Here is a 27,750-nt window from a genome sequence, read left to right as displayed (position 1 = left end):
GAAGCATGGTTGGGGTTAGTTAGAAATAGGAGGCCCTATGAGTTTGCGCTCACAATTTTATTACTCAGGACAGTGCAGGCTCTAAGGCAGGAGATCTACATAGTTCTTTTAAAATTTCAAATGGCCTGGTGAACTCTATTCAGCAACTTCAAACAACTCATGGAGAGTTTCCCTTTGTGTCTTCTCCTATTTACATTCATTTGAGTTGTGCCCTTTCCATCTCTCCTGGGCTGACTTTCTCTTAGAACTGCAGCACATGGGACAGAACCATGATGTGTGTAGCTCTCTGTGGGGCTCTACGGATCTGTGTCCGTGAAGAGTCCTGACGCTGCTTTTCCTCCCAGTGTCCAATTTGTCCTTGGCTTCCAATGCTGTCGCCGTCATCCTCTGCTGCTCCAGCACACCAAATCTTCCAACCTTTCAAAAATCCTGTGTTTTCCCTCTGTTTGGGAGGGAGGGGAAGAGTCTGAGAGTCCTTCTTTCCCAAGACCCTTCCCCCAAGCAGCACCTTGGCTCTGATCCACCGCAAGTCGCTAGTCTGGTCTGCTTTTGGAATTCTCAATTCCTAACTAGCTTGCTGTTTTATGCAAGCCCTTCAACCAACCACAAGACACTTCCTCTGTGACTTTCCATCTCTTCATTCAGTTCTGTATACAGCTTACACTTCTGACTGATTCTATAACTCAAAGACGTACTCTCACCTGATGAAGGTACCAGGGCGCAGAACATCTTTCAGTTGCATCACTTGAGGTTGAGAGGTGTGGGACATCCATCTTGTAAGTGTATGGCTATTTATACAACCCCTGGACATCATCTATTTCCTTCTTCATTCCAGTCTCTGAATGGACCCCAACCAGGTCAGCTTAGGGAGACAGAGATGTCTGTGGGTGATGGGGTCCGGCCAGGAGCACATGAGCAAACACAGCACAGCAGGAAGTGTCCAGTGCCCACGGATGGAAAGAGATGCTAAGGGATCCCTGAACTAGTGCTGAGTGCAGGAACAAGTGCCATCCGAAAGCTCCATTGTCCACCATCCAGTTCCTGGTCACAGATCCAAGGCAGAGAGGAGGGGTCATATGAGTGGGCCCATGCTGCGTACTGAATGAGGAACAAGTTCCAGAAAAGTAGCTGTGTGGCTCGGATCCCAAGAGTAGAACAACAGAGACTCAGTTCCAGCCCATAGCCCAGTGTCTGAGCCTACAATGGAATAACCAGGGCAGGAGTACCAGCAAAAGGGAGAGAGCAGTTCAGTCCCTCTGAGCCTGCAGAGTCTCTTGGAGGGCTAACAGTGACTGAGCCCAGAAGCAGTCTACTGAAATTCTCACCAAACCCAAACCTGGGCCAGAAACTTGTAGCGCTCAGAGCAGGAGTGCAGGGAGCAAACCTCTATCTGGATCACACCATTTGGGGAGTACTAAAAGCTTGCAGGCCCCCAGACTGAGCTGGGAAAGTAGCAGGAGTGAGAGGACAGAAGCTCAGGCTACCACCTCCACCAGAAGTGAGCAGAGTACCACACTAACCTAAAGTACAAAACCAAGAAATAGGCTGGAAGGATGAGCAAACCAAAAAAGAATCTCCACTACAATGGTGACACAGAAGCTCAAGACACACAAAAAAGAATGACTCAAAAACAGCTACAAGTAAAACCCAAAGAAAAATGCAGCTTGAACACAAGTTCAACAAGAATTCCTAGAAGAGTTAAAGAAAGTTTTTTTAAAAGAGCTAAAAAATTTTTTAAAAACTAAATGAAAGCTACAAAAAATATGAAAAGACAACTAACAACTTGGTAAAAAATATACAAAACTTTACTGAAGAAAATAACTTCTTCAAAATTAGAATTGACCAAATGAAAACTAATGAAACATCAAGAAATAATAAAAAGGTCAAAAGAAAAAAATTGAAGAAAATGTGAAATGTCATAGGAAAAAGAGAGCTAGGTGGTATAGTGAATAAAGCACTGGGCCTAGAGTTAGGAAGACCTGAGTTCAAATCCTGCCTCAAACTGGATGTGTGACCCTGGGCAAATCACTTACTTTCTGTTTTACTCAGGTTCCTCAACTGTGTGGTTGCTGTTTAGTGTTTCAGTTGTGATCAACGCTTCATGACCCTAATTGGGATCTTCTTGGCAAAGATACTCGAGAGGTTTGCCAATTCCTTCTTCAGCTCATCTTTGCAGAAGAAGAAACTGAGGCAAACAGGGTTATGACTTGCCCAGGGTCACATAGCTATTAAGTGTCTGAGGTCGCATTTGAACTCAGCTCTTTTGGACTCTAGGTCCAGTGCTCTATCCACTGGTATCACCTAGCTGCCCCTTACTCAAGCATAAAATGAGGATAATAATAGGCTATCTCCAAAGATTGTTGTGAGAATAAAATGAGATGTTTGTAAAGCACTTAGCAGAGTGCCTGGCATATAGTAGGTGCTACATAAATGCTACCTATTATTACTACTATTGTTATCATCATTATTTTAAGAAAAAAACTGACCTGGAAAACAGATTGAGGAGGGATAGTTTAAAAATCAATGAACTACCTGAAAGCCATGAACAAAAAAAGCGCCCAGACATATTTCAAGAAATCATAAAAGAAAACTGCTCAGATATCTAGGAACTAATCAGTTAGTTAATAAACAGAGAAGCAAAGGGCAAAGTGGAAACTGAAAGAATCTACCAGTCATCTAATGAAAGAAACCCCAAAATTAAGACTCCCAGGAACATTACAGCCAAAATCCAGAGCTCCCAAGGTCAAGGCAAAAATATTGCAAATGGCCAGAAAGAATTCAAGTATTGTACTGAGGAGCCAGAGGTCAGGATTATACAAGATTTAACAGCCACTGTAAAGGAATATAATATTCCTTTAGCTTGGAATAGATATTTCAGAAGGCAAAGGATCTAAGCTTACAACTAAGAATAACCTACCCAGTAAAACTTAGTATAATTCTAAGGGGCAGGGGGTGGGGTGGGGGGGGAATAGGATTTTTAATGAAATAAAGGATTGCCAAACATTCCTGATAAAAAGACCAGAGCTGTAGAAAATCTGATGTGGAAATACAGAAGTCAAGAGAAGTACAAAAAGGTAAACATGAGTGAGAAATCATACGATACTATAATACAAAGTTAAGCTTTATATATATGGGGAGATGATACATGTAACCAGAACTTTGTCATCATCAGGGTATTAGAGGTAATCTAATTAGAAAGAGTGCCAGGTTGTGATTCTCTTATATTTGGATGATCTCGATCTCAAAAGATGAATGAAAGGGTGGAGAAGAGGAATTCACTGGGAGACAGAGGAAAGGGAGGAAGAATAGAGGAAATCCCCTCACATAAATGGGGTGCACAAGAAGTTTTTACGATGGAGTGGGAAGGGGAATGGGCAACACATGAACCTCACTCTCATCTGAACTGATTGTGTGGTTTGTCCTTCGTTCTCAAAGGGGGCCATGACATCAGGGAGATGATGACATGACTTGCAATTAACTTCGATTTGAGTGAGGGAGGGCTGTGCCAAGTCACCAGCCTCACTTTCTCCTCCAGAGCCATCTGGGTCCACTGGCCAGATGTTAATCAGGACGACTGGAGATGGCCCAGGATGCAAATGGGAGACCTTGGCCCTTTTAAGCTAAGGTCTTTTCAAGTTCTCACTTTGACTGAGGCAACATCCATTCAGTGAACAGGCCTCTTTAAGAAGTGAGTCAAGGAATGGCCCTTTTAATAATTAAAAAAAAAAAATCAAACTGGGAGAAGACCCTCAGGGTTGCTGGCCAAAAGAGAAACAGTTACTATTTACATTCACTCTGAGCCAGGAGGGCCCAAAAATAACCATTAAGGGGTGCTTGGGCAGGGGCCTATTATTATCCAATCCATGAGATCCTGAGTGAACTGGATTTAAAGTTTGATCTTTGAGAAAGAAATCTAGCCAGTAAACCCCAAGTTAACTGGGAAGTTTTTGGCCATCAAAGTTTACCTTCCTTTGGGCAGAACACCCTCAGGAAAGGAGAAGAGAGGAGGAGAGGAGAGGAGAGGAGAGGAAAGGAGGGGAGGGGAGGGGAGAGGAGAGGAGCAGCTGAGTTGGCCAACTGGAACTGGGCAGCTGGGTCCCCGTTCTGGCAGCTTGGACCACTCACAGGTTGTGGTTTTTCTTTCATTCTTGAAAAGGACCATGACCAAATCAAAATCAATTGCAAGTCATATCATCTGAACTGCTTAAAGGAGGAAAGAATACACAATACACATATTTGGGCACAGAAATTCATCTTAACCAACAGAAAAGGAGGTGGGAAAGGAGTTAAAAGGAAGGAAGGAAAATATGAAGGGGGCCAGATTCAGTCAGAAGCAAAACAAATTCTTAAAGAGGGAACAAGGAAAAAAAGAGAAGGAAAAGTGTAAGAGAATAGGATGGAGGGAAACAGTTAGCAATCATAATGGTGAAAGTGATGAACTCCCCCATAAAATGGAAGAGGCCAGCAGATGGACCAGAAGCCAGAATCCGACAATGTTGTTTACAAGACACCCTCGAAAAGAGGATGGTTTCAGAAAAACCGGGGAAGACTTGTAAGGACTGATAAAAAGTAAAGTGAACAGAACCAGGAGAACAATTTATACAGTAAGAACAATATCGTAAAGGCAATCAACTTTGAAAGACTTAGGAATTCTGATTAACATCACTAATTGTAATTCTGAAGGATTCATGATAAAACATGATATCCAACTCCAGAAAGAGAAATGATGGCTTCAGGGTGCCAATTTTCTTTCCTTTGGACATGGCTAATGCAAGAATTTTTTTTGCATGACTAGAACACGTATTTGTGATGAGCTTTGTTCTTCCTACCTTCTCAGTAGGTGGTGGAGGGAAAAAGGAGAATTTGGAACTGAAAATAAAAATTTAATTAAAATAACCTAGGTGCTTTTTCAAAGAAACTCTCCCTTCCTTATGCCTCCCCATCTTGTACTTGTCAGTGTCATTTTATAAAAACCCAAGTGTAGAACTTTATATTTATCACTATTAAATTTTCTTATTTTACTTGGCCCTTTATAAACTTTGACTCCTGTTATCTGATATGTTCGCTTTCCCTGTCAGACACATGACATCTTCACATTTGACATAGAAGCCTTTCCCAACACCCACTAATGCTAATGCCTTCCTTCTATTGATTTTCTCCAATTTAGACTGATCACATCTTGTGGTTTGCATGTTTTCTCCCCCGTCAGATTCTGAGCTCCTTGAGAGCAGGGCCTGATTTGTGCCTTTCTTTACATTCCCAGTTCTTACTACAGTATCCAGCACATAGCAAGCCTTCAATTGTTAACTGACTTTCCTCTCATTCTAAGAGAGGAGTCAAATATAGTGTCACCAGAACCAGATTAAAATGGAATTGGGAAATATTTAACAAAATAAAAACATAACAGAACATAGATAATATTAACATGTGATATTCTAAGTCAATATGAGGCCCACAGGGATCCTTATGCATGGGTTAATGCCCTCCCCCTTTCTATTTGAGTTTGACACCACTGCTCCACCACAAACTAGCAGTTGGTAACCTTGCCACAAAGTCCTCATGACATCCATTCAAGCAACTGTTGCCTTTGTTCGGTTAGAATCAGATCCTAACCAGTATTTCCCCTCACCAGTTTCCCCACCTATTGTTGTTGAGTTGTTTTTCAGTCTTGTCCAACTCCTTGTGACCCCATTTGGGTCTGTATTGGCAAAGATACTGGAGTGGTTTGCAATTTTCTTCATCTATTATAAGATGAAATTATTATTAAGGTAAATTGCAAAATTATAATTTACTCTGCTTTGACAGAGAGAGTTCCAACACATGTCTAGATAATTTCAGTTCCCCATCAGTTTCCTCCTTCCGTCCAGGAGATGCTGACTTCAATGGTGCAGCGGCTTTGGTTCGTCAGTGTCCTTCACCCGAATGCTCTGCGCTATGCTTCTCTCTTCTGGTTCCTGGAATTCCTCATCCATACATTTTCATAACAGAGTCAGAAAGTCAACCATTTTACCTGTTTCTTTCAAGTAAAGGATCCAGTGTGAAGTCACATTCCAGTCACGGCTTTCATTTCATCAATTTCCAGTGATAACTGTGAGGTCAAACGTCCATACTGTTGTTAAGAACGCTCGTTCATTTTGTTTGCCTCACCCCACCCGACCCTCTTCTTTATCCTCATCATGACCTTCGATCATTCCACTCTCACTATCATCTAATTTTCCTACCTTCACAGTCTTGAGCCTGGATTTCAATTCTAGCGCTCTCTGTGAACCCTCTGCCCTCTTGTTTAATTACTATCCATGACTTGCCAAATGGAAGTGAAATTCATTGTGTGACTTCACTCTTACTCATGTCCTGCTGAATACTGATGGAGGAAGTCATACAAGTACATCGACAGGGCCAGTAACATTGGGAACCTTGGATATATGTGAAAATAGGAAGGTGTGGGGGAGGCAAGATGTGTAGGAAGGGTAAATGGGGAGTCTACAAAGGAAAAGGTGAAAAGCCGTATTTCAATATTTCAACGCATCTATACAATTCAATAGATATTTACTAAAGATCTCATCTGAGCCACACACTAGGCTAGGTACTGGTAACGTAAAGACAGAATTCAAAGCCCTTAAGGAACTTACATTCTATACAACATTTATATACATAAATAAATGAAGACTTGAAGATACGGAATTCAGGAAAAGCTTCCTTTGGATCACTGGTTCTTAATATAGGGCCTACCATATATAGATTTCAAGGGGTCCACGGACTTTGCTGGGGAAAAAATACACCTTATTTCAATATAATTAGTTTCCTTGGTGATCTTACGTGTTTTATTTTATGCATTTAAAAAACATTTTTTCAAGAAGGGTTCCATAAGCTTCAATGCTTTTAAACTGATCCATTTCACCAAAAAGGTTAGGAGCTTCTTGCCTTAAGGGGTGGCATATGAAACAACTGGAAAAAAGAAAAGAGGAGTAAATTCAAGGCATGGGGATGAGACTACGCAAAAGCACAGAGGCAGAGGATATAAGGTCAAATTCAGTGTACTATAAGTAGATCAGTTTGACTCTGAAGTGCATGAAGGAGAAAATGTAAAATTAGCCTGGAAAGGTTGGGATTAGATTTCAAATGCCAAGCTGTGGTGAAAACACTAAAGATTTTCAAGAGAGTAACATGATCAGTTCTGTTCTTTAGAAAGTTAATTGTTGTGGGGAGGATAAACTGTAGAGAAAATAGAAATCAAACCAAGAGGCTGCTGTAGTAGTCTAGGAGATAGGATGAGGCCCTGTACTAGGCTAGCAATGTTTTGAATGTAGAGAGGATATCAACATGACAGATGATGTAGGGGGAAGATCTACAAGACACAGCAATTCATGAGATATGGAGTGAAGAAGAGAGACATTGAATAAGATTCCAAGGCTGTGAACCTGGCTATGAGGAAAGATGGCATTTAATGAACTGAGGATGGTGACAAAGAGCCTGCTAAGAGAAATAGACTGATGCTATCTTAAAGATAGGGGATGACTGCTGGAGTAGGAAGGAGGGGACTGCATAAAGGCACAAAAAGAGAAATGGTCTTTCTAAGGAGTTAGGTTAACAATTCTGGTGATTGGAAAGATGAGAAGCCTCAGAAATTTTCATGAGTGGCATTTAGAGAGTAAACAGCTGCCTTATTGCTTCAATTTTCTCAAATTAAACGTTTAAGTAACATTTGCATTACAAATGAATGGTGGGAGGTGAAAGGGGATAGGGAGGGGAACCAATGTTTGAACTGGCTACTGAAAGTAGACATAAATTTTCTTCATTTAAAATTTCAAGTCTCTAATTTTCAATAAAGGACCATAATTCTGACTGAAATGCTTCTGTTTGTTATATTCATAATGCTTCTCTCCAATAGGATTTTCTGATTTTCAGTAAGCTCTGTGCCCTGAAAAAGAGCTTTTCACATTCATTGTATACCACTTTTTCTTTTAATAATCATGATATAATACCCGGCAGACTGAGTCCCAAAGGGGATACCGGCTACTTCTTAACTGAGGGTTACAAGGATAATGTTGAAGGGTTGGGAGATACCAGTACTACTGCTCATGAGCCTCCACTGGTTTCCCTGACTACTGATTAAGAGATGATAATAAATTAGCTTTTAGAAAGGGCTTTTTACGAAAGTAGCATACTAAGAACAGTTGGTATAAAATACTCCCCCAAACCGAGGACACACTTTCCCACAAAAGCAGAGTTCAGGGGAAGGTGGGCTCAGGCTTCAAAAGCATGTGGCACAGCAGTAACTTACAGCTCCTGTATGCTAGAAGTCCTCTCCTACTCTTTGTGGTGTCCTGATGAAGTTTCCCTTAGGCTCCTTGTCGAGCCCTGAAGACGTCTCTCTTCAATATGTCTAGTTCAGTCCTATCTCCTGATGCAGATGTCGCTCTCAGTCACTGCCGTTCCAGGGATCTTGTTAGGGCACTGGTGAAAAGTCACAAATCTTCTGACCTTTCAGAAGTTCATGAGGCCTTTTTCTGGTTCATGGGAAAGTAAAAAGGAAATAGAGGCTGTCTCCTCCCACTATGAAGTCATTCTCAGGGTTTTGGCCAAAGTAGCTTCCCTTAAGAAGAAGTTCTAAAACTAAAAATCCAGATTCAGAATTGGCTTGCTCTTCTATCCAAGACTTTTATCCAAGTTCATGACTGAATTTTTTTAGCCATTTTTAAAAAACTTCCCATTTAATAAATATCATGTCATTTCATCCAGTGAATTTCATTCCTTCCAAACTGATTAAGGACTTTTGGCAACTAGTTTAATGTCAGATTGATTCAATAAAGAAGTTCTCAACTAATGAAAGTATCAGGGCTGGAGAATTATATTGTTAATATTTTAAGCAAGGTGAGGTAGAGTAGGGTGATTGATTGATTCAACTGACACCCTCCCCCTCTCCTTACAGCATAAATAGTTGAGTAAGTTATTTACTTTGGAAATACACCATTCCTCAATCATTATATCCATAAAGTTTCTCACCAGCATGAATTCTCTGATGTTGAGTAAGCTGTGCTCTCAGGCGGAAGGACTTCGAACATTCACTGCATTCATAAGGTTTCTCACCAGTATGAATTGTCTGATGTTTGGACAGGGCAATCCTCTGGCTGAAGGCTTTCCCACATTCATTACATTCATAAGGTTTTTCACCAGTATGAACTGTCTGATGTTGTGTAAGTGCTACCCGCCTGCTAAAGGCCTTCCCACACTCACTACATTTATATGGTTTCTCTCCAGTATGAATTCTCTGATGCTGAGTAAGTCCTGCCTTCTGGCGGAATGTCTTCCCACACTCATTACATTCATAAGGTTTCTCACCAGTATGAATTGTCTGATGTTGAGTAAGCTCTGCTCTCAAGCGAAAGGCCTTCCCACATTCATTACATCCATAAGGCTTTTCACCAGTATGAATCGTCTGATGTTGAGTAAGTCCTATCCTCTGGCGGAAGGCTTTCCCACATCTATTACATTCATAGGGTTTCTCTCCAGTGTGAATTGTCTGATGTTGTGTTAGTCCTGTCTTCTGACGGAAGGCCTTCCCACATTCATTACATTCATATGGTTTCTCTCCAGTATGAATATTCTTATGTGCAGTAAGCAGTGCTCTTAATCGAAAGAATTTCCCACATTCGTTACATTCATAAGGTTTCTCACCAGTATGAATATTCTTATGTGTGGTAAGTAATGCTCTCAGTCGGAAAGCTTTCCCACATTCATTACATTCATAAGGTTTCTCACCAGTATGAATATTCTTATGAGCAGTAAGCAGTGCACTCAGACGGAAGGCTTTCCCACATTCACCACATTTATAAGGTTTCTCCCCAGTATGAACTGTCTGATGTCGACTAAGGCCTATCTTCTGACTGAACGCCTTCCCACATTCATTACATTCATAAGGTTTCTCACCTGTATGAATTGTCTGATGTCGAGTAAGTCCCATTCTTTGGCGGAAAGCCTTTCCACATTCATTACATTCGTATGGTTTCTCTCCAGTATGAATTGTATAATGTCGATTAAGTTCCTTCTTCTGGCCAAAGGCCTTTCCACATTCATTACATTCATAAGGCTTGTCTCCATTATGAATTGGATAATGTGAAATAAATTGTTTTCTCTCACTGAAGGCCTGTCCACATTCATTATATTCATAAGGTTTCTTTTCAGCGTGACTTTTTTGATGATAAGTAAGTTCTGTCAAGTACCTGAAAGTCTTCCCACATTCATTACATTTATAACATGCCTCACTACCATGAATTTTCTGATGTTGATAAAGCCCTATTCTGCGGCTGAAGGTTTTCTCACATTGATTACATTCGTAAGGTTTCTCTCCAGTATGAGTTCTATAATGTTGTTTAAGATTTTGGCTTTGTATGAAAGCCTTCCCACATTCCTCACATTTAAAAGGTTTTTCACCAGTATGAATTGTTTGATGTTGGCTGAGTTTTCCTCTCAGTCGGAAAGCCTTCCCACACTGATTACATTCATAAGGTTTCTCACCACTGTGTATTCTCTGATGTTGAATAAGTCCTATCCTCTGGGTGAAGGCCTTTCCACATTCATTACATTCAAAAGGTTTCTCTCCAGTGTGAATTCTATAATGTTGCTTAAGATTTTGGCTTTGAATGAAGGCTTTTCCACACTCGTCACATTTAAAAGGTCTTTCACCAGTATGAATTTTCTGATGTTGCTTGAGCTGTGCTTTCAGGCGGAATGCCTTCCCACACACATTACATTCATAAGGTTTTTCACCAGTATGAATAGTCTGATGTTGAGAAAGCTCTGATCTGTACCTGAAGGCCTTCTCACACTCACTACATTTGTAAGATTTCTCTCCAATATGCACTGCCTGATATTGAGTAAGTTCTGATCTGTTCCTAAAGGCCTTCCAATATTCATTATATTCACAAAGTTTCTCCTCACCTTCATTAAACTTACAAAATATCTTACTTGGACATACTGTATTACGTATTCTTAAGTCTGAATTCACCCTGAAGCTCTTTCCTTGTGTATAACTATTATTGGGACCCTTTCCTACTCTCGGTTGTGGAAAACCTACAGGTCCTAGGTTGAAATTTCTGCAATAGTTATAGTCGTGCCATCTCAATTTATTAGAATGCTTCTTAGGGGAAATCTTCACTTGCTGAGAATGTTTCACCTCATCACTCTGCTTCTTCTTCAAACTACCGACACAATCCCAAGCTTCCTGTAACTTCAAGAAACAAGAACCATCCTTTGTGAGTTTTTCCTGAGATGGTTCTTCCATTGAAATATCCACTTCCTGAACTGATTCCTTGGTTTCATGATTCGTCTCCCAACCTGAAACAAATTTTAAAAATGTAAATATGCCTGCTGCCCCTGTTGTACACAAAGTTCTGTCATCTTTGTTTTCTATCACGAACCATCATTATCTATAACTATTTTCTGCTAATTGTCATGTAATTTCCCTAGCACTTTCCGTCAAATTAAAAAAGGCCTCTTCCCCAATTAATAAATGATCAAAAGATATAATCAGTTTTCAGATGAAGTAATTAAAGCTATCTATAGCCATATGAAAAAAATATTCTAACTCACTATTGATGGGAGAAACGCAAGTTAAAACAATTCTGAGGTACTACCTCATATTAGATTCGATAACAGAACCGAAAAGGTAAATGACAAATGTTGGAGGGGATGTGGGAAAAATGAGACATTAATGTACCTTTGTCAGAGGTATGAATTGATTAAACCATTCTATAGAGCAATTTGGAACTATGCCCAAAGGGCTATAAAACCATGCCTACCCTTTAACACAGCAATACCACTACTAGGTCTCTATCCCAACAGAGATAAAAAACAAAAAGGAAAATGACCCATATGTACAAAAATATTTATAGCAGCTATCTTCTGGGAGTAAAGAATTAGAAATTGAGGGGATACATATCAACTGGGGAATGGCTGAATAAGTTGTGGTATGTAATTACGATGAAATACTATTTTACTATAAGAAATGTTGATCAGGATGCTCTCAGAAAAACCTGGAAGGACTTACATAGGTTGATGGGAAGTGAAATGTGCTGGGTACAAAGTAACTGCAATACTGTAGGACGATCAGCTGTGAATGACTTGGCTATTCTCAGCAATGCAGTGATCCAATACAACCCTGAAGGACTCAGGATGAAAAACGGGATCCATCCCCAGGAAAGAACTGATGGTCTCGGAACACAGATTGAAGCAACTTTTTTTTTCACTTTCTTTCTTTTTCTTGAATTTTTTTTGTCGGTTTTCTATCATAATATGACTATTACGGGTATGTTTTGCATGACAACACAGATATGGTCCATGTGGAGTTGCTTGCCTTCTCAATGGAAGGGGGTGGGAAGGGAAAGAGGAAAAGAATTTGGAATTCAAGTTTTGAAAACAAATGTTTAAAAAATTGTTTTGTTTTGTTTTTTACACATAACTGGGGGAAAATCAAATACCAGACAAATACAAGGGCGAGTCCTCTTCCATGTGCTTGTTGTGTTCTTTGACTCCAACATGAGGTGCTGAATGCATTTCCTTCGGTGCCTAAGTTCATTCCACTTAGGTCCTTTTCCAGTTTTTCACTAGTGGCAGATAGTCCTACAATTACTCTTTATCATATAATTGTGAATTTTTTTAATGCATAATGGAAACTGCAGTAAAGGACCTCCTATTATGCCAGCAACCTGGCTGCTGACATCTAGTAAGTAGGTCTTCATATACTGAAGCTAACTTCCACCCCTTCTAAGCCACAGTGACCCAGGCCGAGGACGCCTGGACCCCCTCTGGCCTAGCCGTGCCTCTGAGGGACCTTGGCCCTTGCCCTATGTGGATTGATCCTGATAGTCCCTCAAATATGGACACAAAGACTTGGCTGGCTCCAAATGATCAGATGGGGGTGAGGCAGAGGCTTTGGTCAAGGAAAAAAAAACCCTCACTGTTCTAGTTCCAGACGTCCTTACGCAATTCTAGTAACACCTGTGCAGGCTGACCATCAATCATCTTTTACAGACCATTTCAAAAGCTGTGTTCAAAGTTTCTGACAGGGAAGAGTATCATCACTCTTTGCTCTTGGCAGGATACACGTGGTGCCTGTCCTCATCACCCCCAATGCGTCTATTTGTGTGGAAAGTCCTATTTGCTCGCCCAGGCCTGTAGGGTGGTCTTGAGATAGGGCAGAGTGGGGAGGATTCATTAGTGAAGGTCTAATTCGAAGTTCCACCGAAAAAGCAGTAACTAAATGACCCCAAAGAACACTGATTATAGGGAGTGGGGGGTCTTGGAGAAGGAGTATAAAGCCATCATCCAAGCTATCTGTCAGCCTGCTGTCACTGACCTCCTCCCCACCTGAAAGAGTACCATCTACTCTGAGACCTGGATCTCCAGGTTTTCCAGAATCTGGACACACAATCCCTAATGAAGTAAATCCACTGATCTTTAAAGCCAGCCTTTGAAGCTAGGACACAAACCAAATGATTAGCAACTGAATATATGCAAACCAGCTGACCTAGCAAAATATCTACCAGAGGCCCTTGCCCTGTGGGATAGACTAGTTCTTTTACTTAAAAGGCACTGAAGCCAAAGAATCCTGAATGATATTGATGTACAGATGAGAGATCTTATTGTAAAAGAGTATGCTTAATTATGACATGGTAAAGTTGTGGTCCATTATTAAATATCCCTTGTGGGAAAAAAAAAAAAGGCACTGAAGCCATCCTCGGGACTTAATTGGATCAGGTGACTAAAGGCTGGAGCCGTGGACATCGGACATCGCTAGCTGCTCCTGCCCCTCTGATACCTGATGTGTGGACTACGGTGAACAGATCACAGGCAGGAGAGCCAGGTTCAACTGAATTAACGTGCAGCACTGCTGCTGCACAGCCCCACTCAACATCCTTTCCCTGCTATGGTGAAATAAATCTCTTTTAACGGCTGAATGATCTATGCATGTTTCATTTGGCCTAACAGCAGACAAACCATGAGGGGGCCTGCCTGAGTCTGGCCCAGTCAGTAACGGCACTCTTATCTACTGGCTGACCTAAGACACCACGGCACGTTTCAGTTTTGTATCCCATCCAGTCATCCACCCAGGCCATCACACCAGCTGCCGGCACATATTTAGTAAGCATTTACTATGTGCTAGGCTCTGTGTTAAGTGCTGGGGATACAAATGTAAGCCCTCAAGGAGGTTACGTTCTAACATTGTTAGAACATAAATACATAAAAGGGAAGGAGGAGAGGAACCCTGCATGGGGTCATGATATTAAAGTCTGCCAAGTCAGAAGCATGGCTGGGACGGGAATGAAGGTTGGCTGGCCGGGGCCATTCCCCAAAACAGGCCCTGGGAAAAACTCACCAATGAGAGGACGGGGCTGGCACAGCGGAGGCATGTTCCATTGTGAGAAGGTCAGAGGGGTAGATGGATCTTCCAGAGTGAGGATGCCTTTGGCACTAAGGGAGATTTCAGGGAGAGACTGCAGCTGGGGTACGGTGTTGAAGTCCAGAAAGTCAGAAGCACAGCCTGGGGGATTAACGAAGATTGGCTAGCCTGGGCCTCTTTCCAAAGCAGAGACTCGGAAGGGAACTCACCAATGGGAGAAGGAGACTGGCATGGTAGAGGGATGTTCCACTGTGTGAAGGTCATGGGGTGGGTTGATGTTCTAAGGTAAGGAGGTTTTCTACCTTCTACCTTCCCCTCTACCCCCACCCCTTGCCCCAGAACAAAACTTCCTTCCCCAGTTACCATTTTCCTATATGTGTTAACTTTCCCTATTAGAATGCAAGCTTCTTAAAGGCAGAGGCTGTCTATTTTTAGAAAAAAGAATTTAATCCCTAGCAATTAGCACAGTGCTTGTCATACCAGTAAGTACTTACCGTTTTTTTTTTTTCATTTATTCATTCAGTTTACCAAACCCTTCTCTTTTTAAGCTTTCCCACTCTCCCTTGCTTTCTCCCATGAGGAAAATGACTGCAGCTTTCATCTTTGCGGGGCCAAACATGCAACTCCCTTCCCCACATTTTGGCCACCTACTCATAAGGAATGGGGATTTCTCATCTGGGGTTCTACTAACTGGTTCCACTGACTTTGCAAGTATAAATCCTCTTTAAGCTCTCCAAGCTGAAAGAACCCTACAACTGATAAACACAGAATCTGCAACTGGCTAAAATTCTGTATTGTCCCTACTGGACCATACCTTCATTCTTCTAATTCTTCTTAGCTCGCTCTTTGAAACTGTCCAGCAACCTCTCTAGTTCCTTGGGGGTGAAATCCCAGCCACCCAATGATTCCCCTGAAGGGGGGGATTCCCCCTCTCTGGGGAAGTAGTGGGAACGGGGAGGGTTAAGTGACAGAACAGGCCGGAGGCTCTCTTCTCACCAATACTGGGTCCCAATTCTCATCTTAATTCCTGCTCCTGTGCTCATCCCTTAAAACCCCAATCTCAGGGAAGTTTTATTAATAATTCTCCAGTGAAACCTCTGTACCAGAGGCCATACTTCCTGGCGATAGTCTTTACCCTTTCAGCACTGCCCTTTTGACCTCTAACGAGAGTCCAAACCCACTCTTCTGCCTTTGGTTTGTGGTCTGGAAAAAGCCAAGGTCACCCCCCTCTGTCTCTAATTGCCAAACGCCCAAGGACAACTTATCGTCATTTTCCCTACAGTGGCGATGTAGCTTTTCAAACACTATTCCTAACAGTGAAGAGAGCCTTAATTGTTCTACTTTCCCCGTCCTGTTCTTTTAGCATCCGCAGAGCTCCCCTTACCAGGTAAATACGCGCTCCTTCCTTACCCCACTGAGAGGCCTTCCCACACAACAGTCCTGTGTCGAGTCACCCAAGGCTCTTTCTTCTACACCATTTATCCCCCATTCCAATAATGAATTTAACCATTAAGTTACTGCAAACAATACTGCTGGCCAATGCCAAATATTCTTGGGCAGGCCTAGCTCAGACCAGTCCAGTGAGTCAGACTTGGGACTAGAATGTAATGAGACCCTAAAATGCAATGTAAACAACTTTACTTGTGAAAGACTAAAAAAGATACAATTCCTACTTAAAATAAAAGGCTATTCCCCTCCATCTCCACATTTCCCATAGCAATCAGCGATTCTCAGTCAGGAATGCATTCCCACAAAGCAATGGTAATTCCACTAAAGCGTCCAGAGCATCAGTTTTTTGTCAGCTCAGGATTTTATGTTTCAGAGGGCGAGGAAGCCAAGACAAAAAGGGTGAAAACAAGCATTTATTAAGCACCTACTATATGCCAGGCACTGTGCTATGTGCTCTACAAATACCATCATCTGATGTCCACAACCCCTGGAAGGGAGGTGCTATCATCATCCCCAATTTACATACAAGAAACTGAGGCAGCCAGAGGTGAAGTGACTTGGCCATGGTCACAGAGCTAGGAAGTATGTGAGGCTGAATTTGAACTGTGGCCTTCCTGATTTCAGGCCCAGCACTCTGTGCATTACGGGCCCAGCTGTGGATAATTCCCATGTTAGCTCCCTGGACCCACCATGTTCTAAGAACACGTCCCTGTCCCTTAAAGCAAAGGCATCCCAGTCAGGACCACACAAGCACCAGGTAAAATGATACTTCTCTCCGTCTGCTTATGCATTCAACATGGCCGACAGTGGATAAATCAAAAAGGCATCTGAGAAAAGCCTCAACCGGGCCTCACCTGAGAAAAGCCTAGGCAGGGCCCTTCATGCCTCAGGCAGCCAGGAAGCCAAACCCTCAGGCTCCTGGCCTCCTTAAAGGAATAACTGTGTCACCCACATAAAAATCAGGCTGCTCCTACCTCAGATGTCTACAAGAATCCTCACCACGTGCATTATTCTCATAAGAATGGTGCAAAGATGGGAAAGTAGACACATAAGTCAGTAACTGATGTTTTCTTTGTTGCCATGACTAAGGTCCAAAGAATCAATCAATAAACATTTATTAGGCCCCTACTGTGTAACATGAGCTGTGCTAAACACTGGGGGTACAAAGAAAAAAAGCCAGTGACAGAAGAAAGGGCCCAGCGTGGTACATGATGCTCCCACAAACACTCTCTGAGGTTGTAAGAAACTGGAAATAAAGTAGGTGCCCAAAGGCTGAACAAACTGTGATCCACACAGAAACTCAGCGGGATTTAGCACTTTACAGTTATGCTGGGAGGGTAAAGTGACCCTGGGTCACGCTCAGGCAGGATCTGAACTTGGATCTCTCTGATTCCAAGTCACCCTGGCACATAGAGCAATATTACTGAGCCATAAAGACCAAGCAGGAGGAATTCAGCAAAATGTGGAAAGAGTCTGAAGAAGTGAGCCAAGATGAAAAAAATGTATTCAAAAGAGAAATAGATGACTTGGAGTCAGGAAGACTGAAGCTCAAATCCTGCCCCAGATGCCCAGTTTCCTTACCTGTGAAATGGGGACAATAGCGCTTATGTCATGGGGTGTGACACACTCTATCAATGTGAGCTATTACTAAAATGTTCTTGCTTCTTACAAGAAAGGGCTCTGTGGTGGTGCTAGGGGAGGGGGAAGGGGATCATGACTTTGGTACAAAAAGAAAAGGCATAAAACTATTTAAAACTGACAATGAATGACTGGCCCCAGGAGGCGGAGGCAGGGCCAGAGAGCGCCGCTCCCCCCCTCCATGGGGAAGGAGAGGTTGGCATTTTCTAGGGGTGGGGAAAAGGAGACGGCAGGCCAGAGTGTGGCCTCCTGTCCCCAGGCCGGGGGGCATCCTGCATGACCACACAGGCCGTGGCCTGGTAAGCAGTGACAGCTGCGCCGGGCTGGGCTCGCTCACCTGCAAGGCTGTTTCTCGGGCCTTCTCCCTCTGGAATCCAAGGGGCTTCTCCTTGCTCCAGCTGGTGGATTACGTCAGGTCTGGACACCGTGAGTCCTGTTCATTGAATGTGGGACAGAGAAGCAGCAAAGAGCTGAGAAGTCAGCCCTGGGCCCATGCCTCCCAGGACCAGTGGGGATGCAGCAGGCCTCTGCAGGGTTACTTTGTAGGGGCCAGGCAAGTATTAAAGAAAGGGTTGGAGAATGGACGTGGTGGAGAAAGGGAATCTATCTGGCAGACACACTCCCACTGAGAGGATGGGAGCCATTCATGCATTTGGGATTCTCTACCGAGCCTGGGGAGAATTCCTTAAGGAACAGAGGCTAGAAGAGCTCAAACCTCCAGGGCAACAGAATCACTCCTTAGGGTCTAGATGTTTAAAGCAAAGCTGTTCATCAGCAAACAGGTAACACCCATATCCTAGTCTCTTCACTATACAAGATTAGCAATCTCTGGTTTCTGCATACAAAATAATTGCTCTACACGGGAAGAAATAAAGCCCCTCAGCTGAGTCCTGGGGGCCGCCCCCTGCTCACCCAGGCAGACCAGGTTCCTGAAGTTCTCCAGCATCACCTCCCGGTACAGCTCCTTCTGGAAGGGGTCCAGGTGCCCCCACTCCTCCAGGGTGAAGTCCACAGCCACGTCCCTGAAGGTCACAGACCCCTGAAACAACAAAGGCAAATGTGCTGACCCCAGGAGCAGCCCTCGTGAAGCCCTAGTGGGAGGCACGGTGCTGGGAAGTCTGTTCCCAGGACTCCTCAGGCTTCGGGGCATCTGAAGTGAGACAGACAGGGAATTCCTCCAGTACGATTCAGCCTGGGCTAGCCTCTGCATCATCAGGCCAAATGACAGTCACAGCAATAAGAGCTCATGCTTCTAGTGCCCTTTTCAATGAGCAGAGTGCTTAACTCACAACCCTTGAAGAGCAGGGTCGCCACGCATTCATCATCCCCATATCATAGCAGACAAAACAAGGAAATCCCTTGCACCCTGCCCTCGGCCGTCTCGACAAGAACTGGGCCCCAAACCCTGCTTTTCTATTTCCCCAGCCTGGGGTCCCTCCCCAGGAACATACTCTCTCTTGCTTCATTAACTCAGAGTCCACTGGTATACATCATCATCTCACAAAGACAGAGCCAGTACATCAGTGTTGAACTCCCAGATTACATACTGGAGATTATCCACAGCCATCACCTAATTCAAACGCAGAACTCAAGAAGACAAAAAGGAGGACTGACAAAGCAGAAAAATAAAAAAACGGGAAAATCTCATTGAAGCAGCGGCCTCCCTGGGAAGTATGGCAGCTTAGGCAGATGTTTAAAATTGGCAAAATGGAATAGAAATCAGAGGAAACTTTAAACGGCAGAACCAGATGATGGTCTCAGATCTCTATAAAATAAAGCAGTAGGACTGAAAGACAAGGGTCTACCAAACATTCTAGGAAATATTAAGATCTGAGAAACGACGAAGAAACCAAATCTGAATCATACAATCCAGGTAATAACATATAAGAAAACTGCCCAGAAATAGTGGAAATAGAAGGTAGAGGGCAAACAGAATTCACAGAACTCAGAGTAATCCTGAGTTTGACTAACCCGCAAATGCAGTCATCAAGTTTCAAAGCCTCAAGGTCAAAGAGAGATTCTTCTGAGCAGCTAGGAGCGATCAATTCACACATCAACAACACCAATCTGAATTTCCCAAGTTTGTCCAATGAGGACTAGGAGATGAAGAAAAAAACTACAATGGGGTACACTGAAAAGCAAGGGAAAACGGTCTACTTTATCAGATAATCAATCATGCAGAACCGGGGATAGCCCACCGACGGAAACTCTTCTTTTCAATTAGCTCACAAATTTTAATTCCTTGCTGTTAGCTCCAGAAATGGGCAGACCTGGATATTCCGACTGACCAATGATATGTCACATAAGTAATTTAACCTAATACTGCCTTAAAGTAAGGAGGTGAGTGTGACTATAGGTGAACATGATGTAGGGAAGTAACAATATTATGGCTGCTTTGAAGACACATTTAGTATCAAGGTCACTGAAGAAAGAGGTTATTCTGTTTTTCCAGTACTACTCAAACAGTTTGGCAGAAATGAAAACTTTTAAACCAGTATCTAACTGCTATTATATAGCATGATAATGGACAAATGGATAAGTGATCTAAACACTTTAAAAATCATACTATAAAAAATTTGAAGAAAAATGTGAGAGAAATCTACGGGAAAGAATTCATTTAAGGACAAAGGTTAAAGAACATTATATGAGACAGATTTCTGTATATGAAATTAAAGGGCATCTGTACAAACAAAAATCAGTCCAGCCATAATAGGAAAAAAAAACTTTATGAATTGGAGGAAAATATTTTTTCTAAGATCTCTGATAAAAGTCTAATATCCAAAAGAGAAAGGGCATTACCATGAATAGATAAGACTAAGTCATTCTCATTAAATAAGCTGATGAAGTATATGAAGAAACAGACAAATTATCAACAATTATTCCAAGTCATTACAAAGAAAAATGAAAATTAAAACACCTGTGAGGTATCATCTCAAACCCAACAAGCAGCAAAGAGTATAAGGACTGAAAATGGAAATAGTGGAGGGACTGCAGGCAGATTGCTGGACGTGCTCATTACTGGTCTAGCTGTGAACTGCTCTGACCTTCCCTGAAGATAACTGGACCGTGCCAGAAATGTAACTCCCGTTTCCTACTCTCTGATATGGCAATCTCAACTCCAGGCTCATACGTCTAGGTGATCAATGACGGTGGAGTGAGCACTGTTCAGACTGCTCTCTCAGAGTTAGGCTGCCACTTCTCTCCCTCAGGGTACCCTGAAGGCCTTGGCCAGTCTCCTCGCTAATGCTACTGGCTCACCCCCCACCAGGTGTTCTTCCTCCCCACTTCAGTGATTAGCATCTCAGATCCATTTATCCACTTTACATCAATTAGTTATTATAGAAGAATATTTACTTCAAAGATAAGGCTAGAACAGAAGCACGAGCATTTACCCCAGACATCTCAGGGGCACTCTCTCCCCCATTCCACCTCAGTCTCTGGGGGAGGGGTCTCAGACTTAGCACAATTTCTACGGAGCACTGCTCCCACCAGACTCATGTCCAGATGAGGCATGATTGCTAGATGAGACCTCTTTTAAGGTACCACTAGGTTGGTCCTTAAAGTCCCTCCTTGTTCCTTGGGACATCAGTGCTGGGCTGGCTGAAAAACCCAGTATAGACTCTAACTCCCAGATTCCTAGACTCCCAGAGGCTTGCTCTCCCAACCTCTCAAACTCACAAGTTTGAACTTTCCAGATTAATCTCCTTCAAACCAGATGGAAAAGAAAAAACAGCAAGGGCAAAGGACCAAAGCTGGTTTTCACAGGGCCTTATGTTGGCCTTGAAGGGGAGAGCCCAAGGCCTCATCCCTTACAATACTGTCTCTCACTGGAGGCTGTCCATGAAGGAGTCAAACCAAGAGAAAGTAATCTGAGACTAAACAAGCTTCTAGTCACTTAGTGCTTTCTGAAGGTGCCCTCAGCTCTGGTTCTGCACCTGCAGGCAGGTAACGAATCTCAGCCATAATCAGTCACAGACTAAGCATGCGCCAACGTCTCTCCCAGAAACAGGCCCCCAGCCTCCTTCTCATGAGGAGGCACCATTCGAGTCACTCGGCACACGTGCCGGTCTCCATGACAATAGAAAGAAAGTGCCCATATGTAACCAAACGGTCCTAACAGCACCGTTTGTATCATATCAGCAAGAGGGTGGAAACAAATCACACGCCCAGTTACTGGGAAGGTTCACCTGGAATAACCCTGTGCCATAAGGAATGCTGGACACGATGAATTTGGAGAAAAACAGGAAGACTCCTATGAACTGATTCAGTCAAAAGCAAGAAGCAAACGAACGCGGAGACAACACTAACAGGCGCGGAGACCTCAGGTTCAAATACGTCATCGATTCCAAGTGACTGCAGCTGAAGCACACAGAACCCCTTTCCAGTAACAAACAGTGAGATACGAAGAGGGAAAGCTGAAGTCATGGCAACATGGGGTTTGGCTCAGTTTTTTTTTTTCCTAGCAAAGTAATAGCGGGGTAAAGGAACTGCTGTATCAAAATAAAATGGTTGAAAATAAGCAAAGCAGAAACAAAGGCTGGGAGCTTCAGGAAGGAATACAAACAGAATGAGATCATCTGGAACACGAGGGGAAGTTAAGGCAGAAGAAGGACTGGTAAAAATCAGTCAAAGGAATTCTGGGTTGAAGGACGTGAAAGATAGGACCTTTTTCACATCATTTCAAACTGTTTTCCAGAACTGTTTGACCCAGTGGTTTAAAAAAAAAAAAACCAAAAACAAACCAAAAAAATAGCCCCGCCAGTAGAAGAATATTTAGTGAGCCTGTCTTCTTGAGGCCCTTCTAACAATGACAATTCTGTTTCCCGTGAACTTTGCAATCCCTTTGGTTTGTTTTAACTTTTCTTACTATTAGTGATTTGGAGCAATATTCAAGATACCATAGATAATATTAAGGGATAAAAAGAGGTCAAACGTCTTATGATTAAAGGCCTTGTAGATAATAAAATGCTACTAGGTAAATAGGTATAGGATGCCAAAAGTGACTCATTTCTAAAATGAGAAAGTAGCAAATGAAAAATGGTATAGGGGCAGCTAGGTGGTGTAGTGGATAGATCACCAGCCCTGGACTCAGGAGGAGCTGAGTTCAAATCTAGCCTCAGACACATAACACTTACTAGCTGTGTGACCCTGGGCAAATCACTTAACCCCATTGCCTAACCAAAAAAAACAAACAAACAAACAAACAAAAAAAAACAGACCTAGGAATAGGTGCTGCATCTTGTCGAAAAATGGTATAGCTAATAAGACACTAAATTTAGACAAACCTCATTTTCTACTCTTAGAGCCTGAGATAAAGATAAAAGGACATTACAGATTAATAAAATGTTGGGAAAAATTAATTAAATAATTGATAAATAATTAATAAGTTATTTTTATACATAATAATAAATAAATGAATAAACAAATGAATGCATAATAAAATGCTGGAAAAACTAGTTTTGCTAGACCAATGGAGATTTCTAAATGGGAATCCTGAAGAAAACACAGCCCTATTATTGTTGTTGTTCAGTCATTTCAGGTATGTCTGACTCTCTGTGGCCCCGTTTGGGGTTTTCCTGGCAGAGATGCTGGAGTGGTTTGCCATTTCCTTCTACAGCTCATTTTACAGATGAGGAAACTGAGGCAAACAGGGTTCAGTAACCTGCCCGGGTCACACAGCTAGTAAGTGTCTGAGGCCAGATTGAACTCAGGTTTCTTGACTCCAGGCACTGGGCCACCTAGCTACCGGAATAAAAGGCTCGCTGTACAGTACGCTGTGGTTGAGGCGTTCAGCTGCGGCGGACTCTTCGTGCCTCCATGCACCTTATGTCCGTGAGGTTTTCTTGGCAAAGATACTGGAGTGGTTTACCACTTCCTTCTTCGGCTCATTTTACAGATGAATTACTAAGGCAAATAGTAGTTACGTGACTTGCCCAGGGTCACACAGCTAGTAAGTATGTAAACCCACATTGGAACTCAGATCAGAAACGGCAAACTACTCCAAATCTTTGCCAACAAAACCCCAAATGGAGTAGCAGAGTTGGGACACGACTGAAACAACAACCTTCTGATGCCAAGCCTAGTGCTCTATCCACTGAGTCACCCAGCTGCCTCCTCAATGACCCTCTTAGACACCCACGAATGTTATGTGGCAAGCAATCAGATGCTAGAGCATGAAGAACTTTAAACAATGCAGACTGCCAGGGATTCAAAATATATCCTCAGCAGGTCATAACAGAAACATTTCAACCAATGAAGGAAATGTGATGCAACAGAATACAGAGATTAAACTATGACATCCAAGGTAGCGAGCGGGTCGGCTACCTTGTCAGAATCACAAGACCATATTAAAGTCTCTCAGGAAAGAGCACCCCCTTACCTGCTGGGTCTGGGCTGTCAGGTAGACAGGGGCCATTCCTTTCACTTTAAAGTAGCTGCCTCTTGAGGAAGGGCTTCGTTGTCAGAGCGCACAGCTGGGGAAGAAAGGGAGCTATCAGAGAGAAACCAGCCTTTCCCTGCACCCCCCAGGCACCTGAAATCCACTCACCCTCTTGAAAGATCAGAAGGTCATAAAGAGCACATTCTCAACTCAGTTCAATTAAAAAAATATTAAGTGCCTACTATATAAAAGGAGCTGGGTAGTCAGAGACAAAAAAGAAAGTCCCTCAGGAAGCTGAGACTCCAGTGCGGGGACTGGCACTGCCAGCAACCAAACTGAAGCAGGAAGACCATCCTCTCCCACCCACCAAATCAGCATCAGACCAAATGGCATGCAAGAAAGCCCATGAGAAACTATAATCGATGACTTCTTCCCCCCTAGATCTGCACAAATATCAGCCAGAATCCCACGGGCACAGGAGGTCACTGAATGATGTGGTGCCAGGGTCAGATGGGGCAGGGAGAGACGTGAGGCAGGAACACCCAGCGGCATTTCTTCCAGCTGTCTAGGCATAAGATGGGCAGAGGGGAGAAAGGGGGCGTGCGAGAGATGCTACAGAGATAAAGCCAACAGGACATGGCAATAGGTGAGAACGAGTGGTCACTCACTCAAAAACCATTAAGCACCTACTATGTGCCAGGCACTGTGCTAGACCACAGAGGGCCATGAAATACCAAAGCCCTATACCTCAAAGGTCCAGGGTGGCCTAAAGATTATCAGTGTTCTCTTAGTGTGGACTCACCTCAGGGCTGCCCAACCCACCTAACAGTACAGCACAGGAATGAGCCTGGTCCTGACAAACGGTAAACACTTAAATGTCTGTGGACCGAACCAGAACTGGAGATATGAGTAAACATTTTACTGGGGGAACAAAACACTGACAGAAATAAGTAAATATAAGGTAATATGTGAGAAGTCAGTACCAAGGAGTTGGCACGAGAGCTGAATCATGAGGGAGGATGAAGAAGGTAAAAGCTTCAACAGAGGAGGGAATGAGATTCAAAGCTAACACATGCATGGCAGTCAGAATCTACAGGGATTTGGACGTGTGAGAGCACCGGGCTGAATCTAATAGAATGAAATTCAACAGGGATAAATGTAAAGTCTTATACTTGGGAATAAAAAATCAGCCTCACAAGACAGTAACAATAATAGCTAGCATTTACGTAGTATTGTAAGGTCAGTAAAGTGCTCATTTAATACTTACAACCCTGTGAGGTAGGTACTATTATAATCCCCATTTTACAGATGATGAAACTAGCTCGGAGGATGGTTGGATAACTCCCTCACATAGCTCATATCTGAGGCAGGATTCAAACCTGGTTCTTTCTGAATCAGAGTCTACACTGTCCATTATGCCACCTAGCTGCCTAAGCTGGAAGAGGCATAAGCAGACAGAAGTTACTCTGAAAAAGATCGGGGGGGGGGGGGGGTTTCAGGGGACTGCAAGCTCAATGAGTCAGCAGTGTGATATAGGAGCCAAAGATACTAATTTGATCTTGGGTTGCATTAAAAGGGGCAGAGCTTCCAGGAATGCGGGGGTGGGGGGGGTGGGAGTGATAGCTCCTCTATCCCGTCAGATCTCATTTGAAATATCATGCTTAGTTCTGGGAACCACAATTTTAAAAAGATATTGATAAGAGAGTGTCCAGGGAAGGGCGGGCAGGATAGTGTCTGAGTCCACGTCACCTGTTTTCAAGTATCTGAAAGGCCGTCATTTGTAAGAGAGATGAGATTGATTTTGTTTGGCCCAAGCTATGTATGGAAGCTGCAAAGAGGCCAACTTAAGCTTGATGCCAGGAAAGCTTTCCTAATAATCATAGCTGACAAAAACAGAAAGAAGGTGCCTTAAGAGGTAGCAGATTTCTTCTCCTTAGAGGTCTTCAAGCCAAAGCGGGATAACACCTGTCGGGTATGTTAGAGGGGTGGTCCCTTTCCCATCTAGGTTGGCACAGTCACCGAGCACCTTCCAACTCTCGAATTCTGCGAAAGCAGTTCCAGCAAACCTACTTGGCACGTCAAAGGTCTCTGACATTTTGTGTATTTTCTACACCCACAGTCCCCACCCCTGCAGAGTTGGAAAGCGGGCACATTTTTTCATTTCTTCTCTGGGTGGCTGGGTCATAACTATACGGCACTGGTTCTTTGTTGTTCCTTAAATTTACATTGGTGGCATTATGCATATCGTATTCATTCTATGAACTTAGTGTGTGTTGTTTCACCTAATAGAATGCAAGCTTCATTTCAGGAGGGAGGTCTGATTATTTTTGGTCACGGCATCCCTAGCCCACAGCACGATGCCTGGCACACAACAGGTGCTCAGGACCCACTTGTCAGCATTGCTGGACCCAGGCTGGCAGTGGGGAAGGCCGCAGGGTTTCTCCCGGCTGGCGGCTCTGGCACTCTTCACCGAACACCTGGAGGAGCCCCGATCTCACTGACAGGAGGATTTCCACCCCCTGGGCACACTCCTGCTCATCCAGGCCCGGGGCCCGGGCCACACCCGACACGCTGGCGCTCTTCCTCGGGTCTCCGGTGGACCTCGGGCTGTCCGGCCGTCACTGTCCATTGCCCCTCTCCTGCTGGGGGGCGGCGCCACCTTGGGCTCTGGGCCGCAGCCCCCCTTTCACTGCCAGGATGTTGGCATCAACCACGAGGGCGGGGCGGAGCCCCTGCGGGGGGGAGGGGGAGGCCCTGCAGGCCCGGACGCTTCGGGTGCACACGCCGGGCTGGGGCCTCGATGTGGGTGGAGGGCGGGGGAGGGGGTCGGCCATCGGCAGCCACAGCCCGCCGCTCCGCCCCGGCCCGGCCCCCGAGGCCCGACGGGGGTCACCCCGGACAACGTGGGGGCGTCACCAGGAGCAGCTCGACTGAGCAGAGGCAGGGCCTGGAGAGCGCGAGCTGTGGAGGGGCGCATGCGCGCCGGGACCGGAGGCGGGAGAGGGGAGCAGCGGCGCCGCTGATTGGCTAATTGTACCATTTCCCCTCCCCCACGCGGCTGACCAATGGGCTCTGAAACCAGGTGATGGGCGCCCCGCCCCTCCCGCCCCCCGCCCGGCCCCCTAGCCCAGCCTCGGGCCCCTACTCACCCCAGCCCGAGGCGGAAGCAAGGCCGAAGCCCCGGCGGTGGCGGCGGCTGAGGACGGAGCGGAGCCGAGACGGTCGCGAGCCTACCCAGGAGTTCGGGAGCTCACAACGGCGGGGCCCGGACGAACGGGGCTGACGGCGGCGCCGCCGAGGATGGGGACCTAGCGGAAGTGACGTCAGCGACTCTTCCTCACGCTCCTTCTGGCCCTGCCCATCATGGCTTCTGGACCAATCTGGGGAAGAGTCTTTTAGACCGCCCCTCCCTCTCCCCGGTTTCCTTGGTAACCGCCGACTGAGTAATCAACGCCTTCTGGGAAATGTAGTGCGCAGGTCGAGGGCGCCGTGTGCTCATGCTCAGCAGAGTGGGGCTGCCGAACAGCCGCTTGGAGCCGGGGCGGAGGCTCTGGACTTGGGGGGTCGCGTGTGGCCCCGCCCTCCTCTAGACGCGCCCCGCGGTCCTCTGGGCCCGCTTCCGTCGGTGCTGGGGGGTCCGCATCTGTAAGGGCAGAGAACCCGTAAGGCCCCCAGAGCCCCAAATCTCCTGGGGCAGGGGGCCCCTCAAGGCCATCATCAGGCTCGGGGAAAGCCGGCCTGGACGGCGGACCCCCGGGACGGCCCCACGGCCAGAGACTGGCATTTACAGAGCGCCTACTGTGTGCTGGGGGGAGGGGCTGTTATCGGCCCCATTTTATAGATGAGGAAACTGAGGCAGACAGAGTTCAGGTGATTTGCCAGGTTT

The 27,750-nt window shown here is 44.5% G+C and overlaps 1 protein-coding gene across 4 annotated transcripts; it reads right to left on the bottom strand.

Annotated features, from left to right (window-relative positions):
• Positions 1–6,794: 6,794 nt before the first annotated feature.
• LOC114031188 (zinc finger protein 420-like) lies at positions 6,795–27,049 on the bottom strand. 4 transcript variants are annotated; one of them, XR_003567710.1, is made up of 7 exons: positions 25,614–26,135; positions 23,865–23,958; positions 18,398–18,524; positions 17,823–17,918; positions 14,375–14,539; positions 8,282–11,334; positions 6,795–6,945 (listed from the first exon to the last, which is right to left on the bottom strand). XR_003567710.1 is itself a non-coding variant. In XM_027846206.1 (6 exons), the coding sequence occupies exons 2-6, from the start codon at positions 23,898–23,900 to the stop codon at positions 8,975–8,977; spliced, it is 2,784 nt and encodes a 927-aa protein (XP_027702007.1). In that variant the 5' UTR covers positions 23,901–23,958; positions 27,014–27,049; the 3' UTR covers positions 6,795–8,974. The 4 variants fall into 4 exon arrangements, 3 of the variants coding, with proteins under 3 accessions (XP_027702007.1, XP_027702006.1, XP_027702008.1); XM_027846206.1 differs by lacking the exon at positions 25,614–26,135 and adding an exon at positions 27,014–27,049 and having other exon boundaries at positions 6,795–11,334; XM_027846205.1 differs by having other exon boundaries at positions 6,795–11,334.
• Positions 27,050–27,750: the final 701 nt, after the last annotated feature.

This window comes from Vombatus ursinus, unplaced genomic scaffold (assembly GCF_900497805.2).
Source record: "Vombatus ursinus unplaced genomic scaffold, bare-nosed wombat genome assembly UNPS02015098.1, whole genome shotgun sequence".
Taxonomy (NCBI): Eukaryota; Metazoa; Chordata; class Mammalia; order Diprotodontia; family Vombatidae; genus Vombatus; species Vombatus ursinus.
Note: the sequence above shows the minus strand (reverse complement) of the source record. Positions and strands in the feature narration are given on the sequence as shown.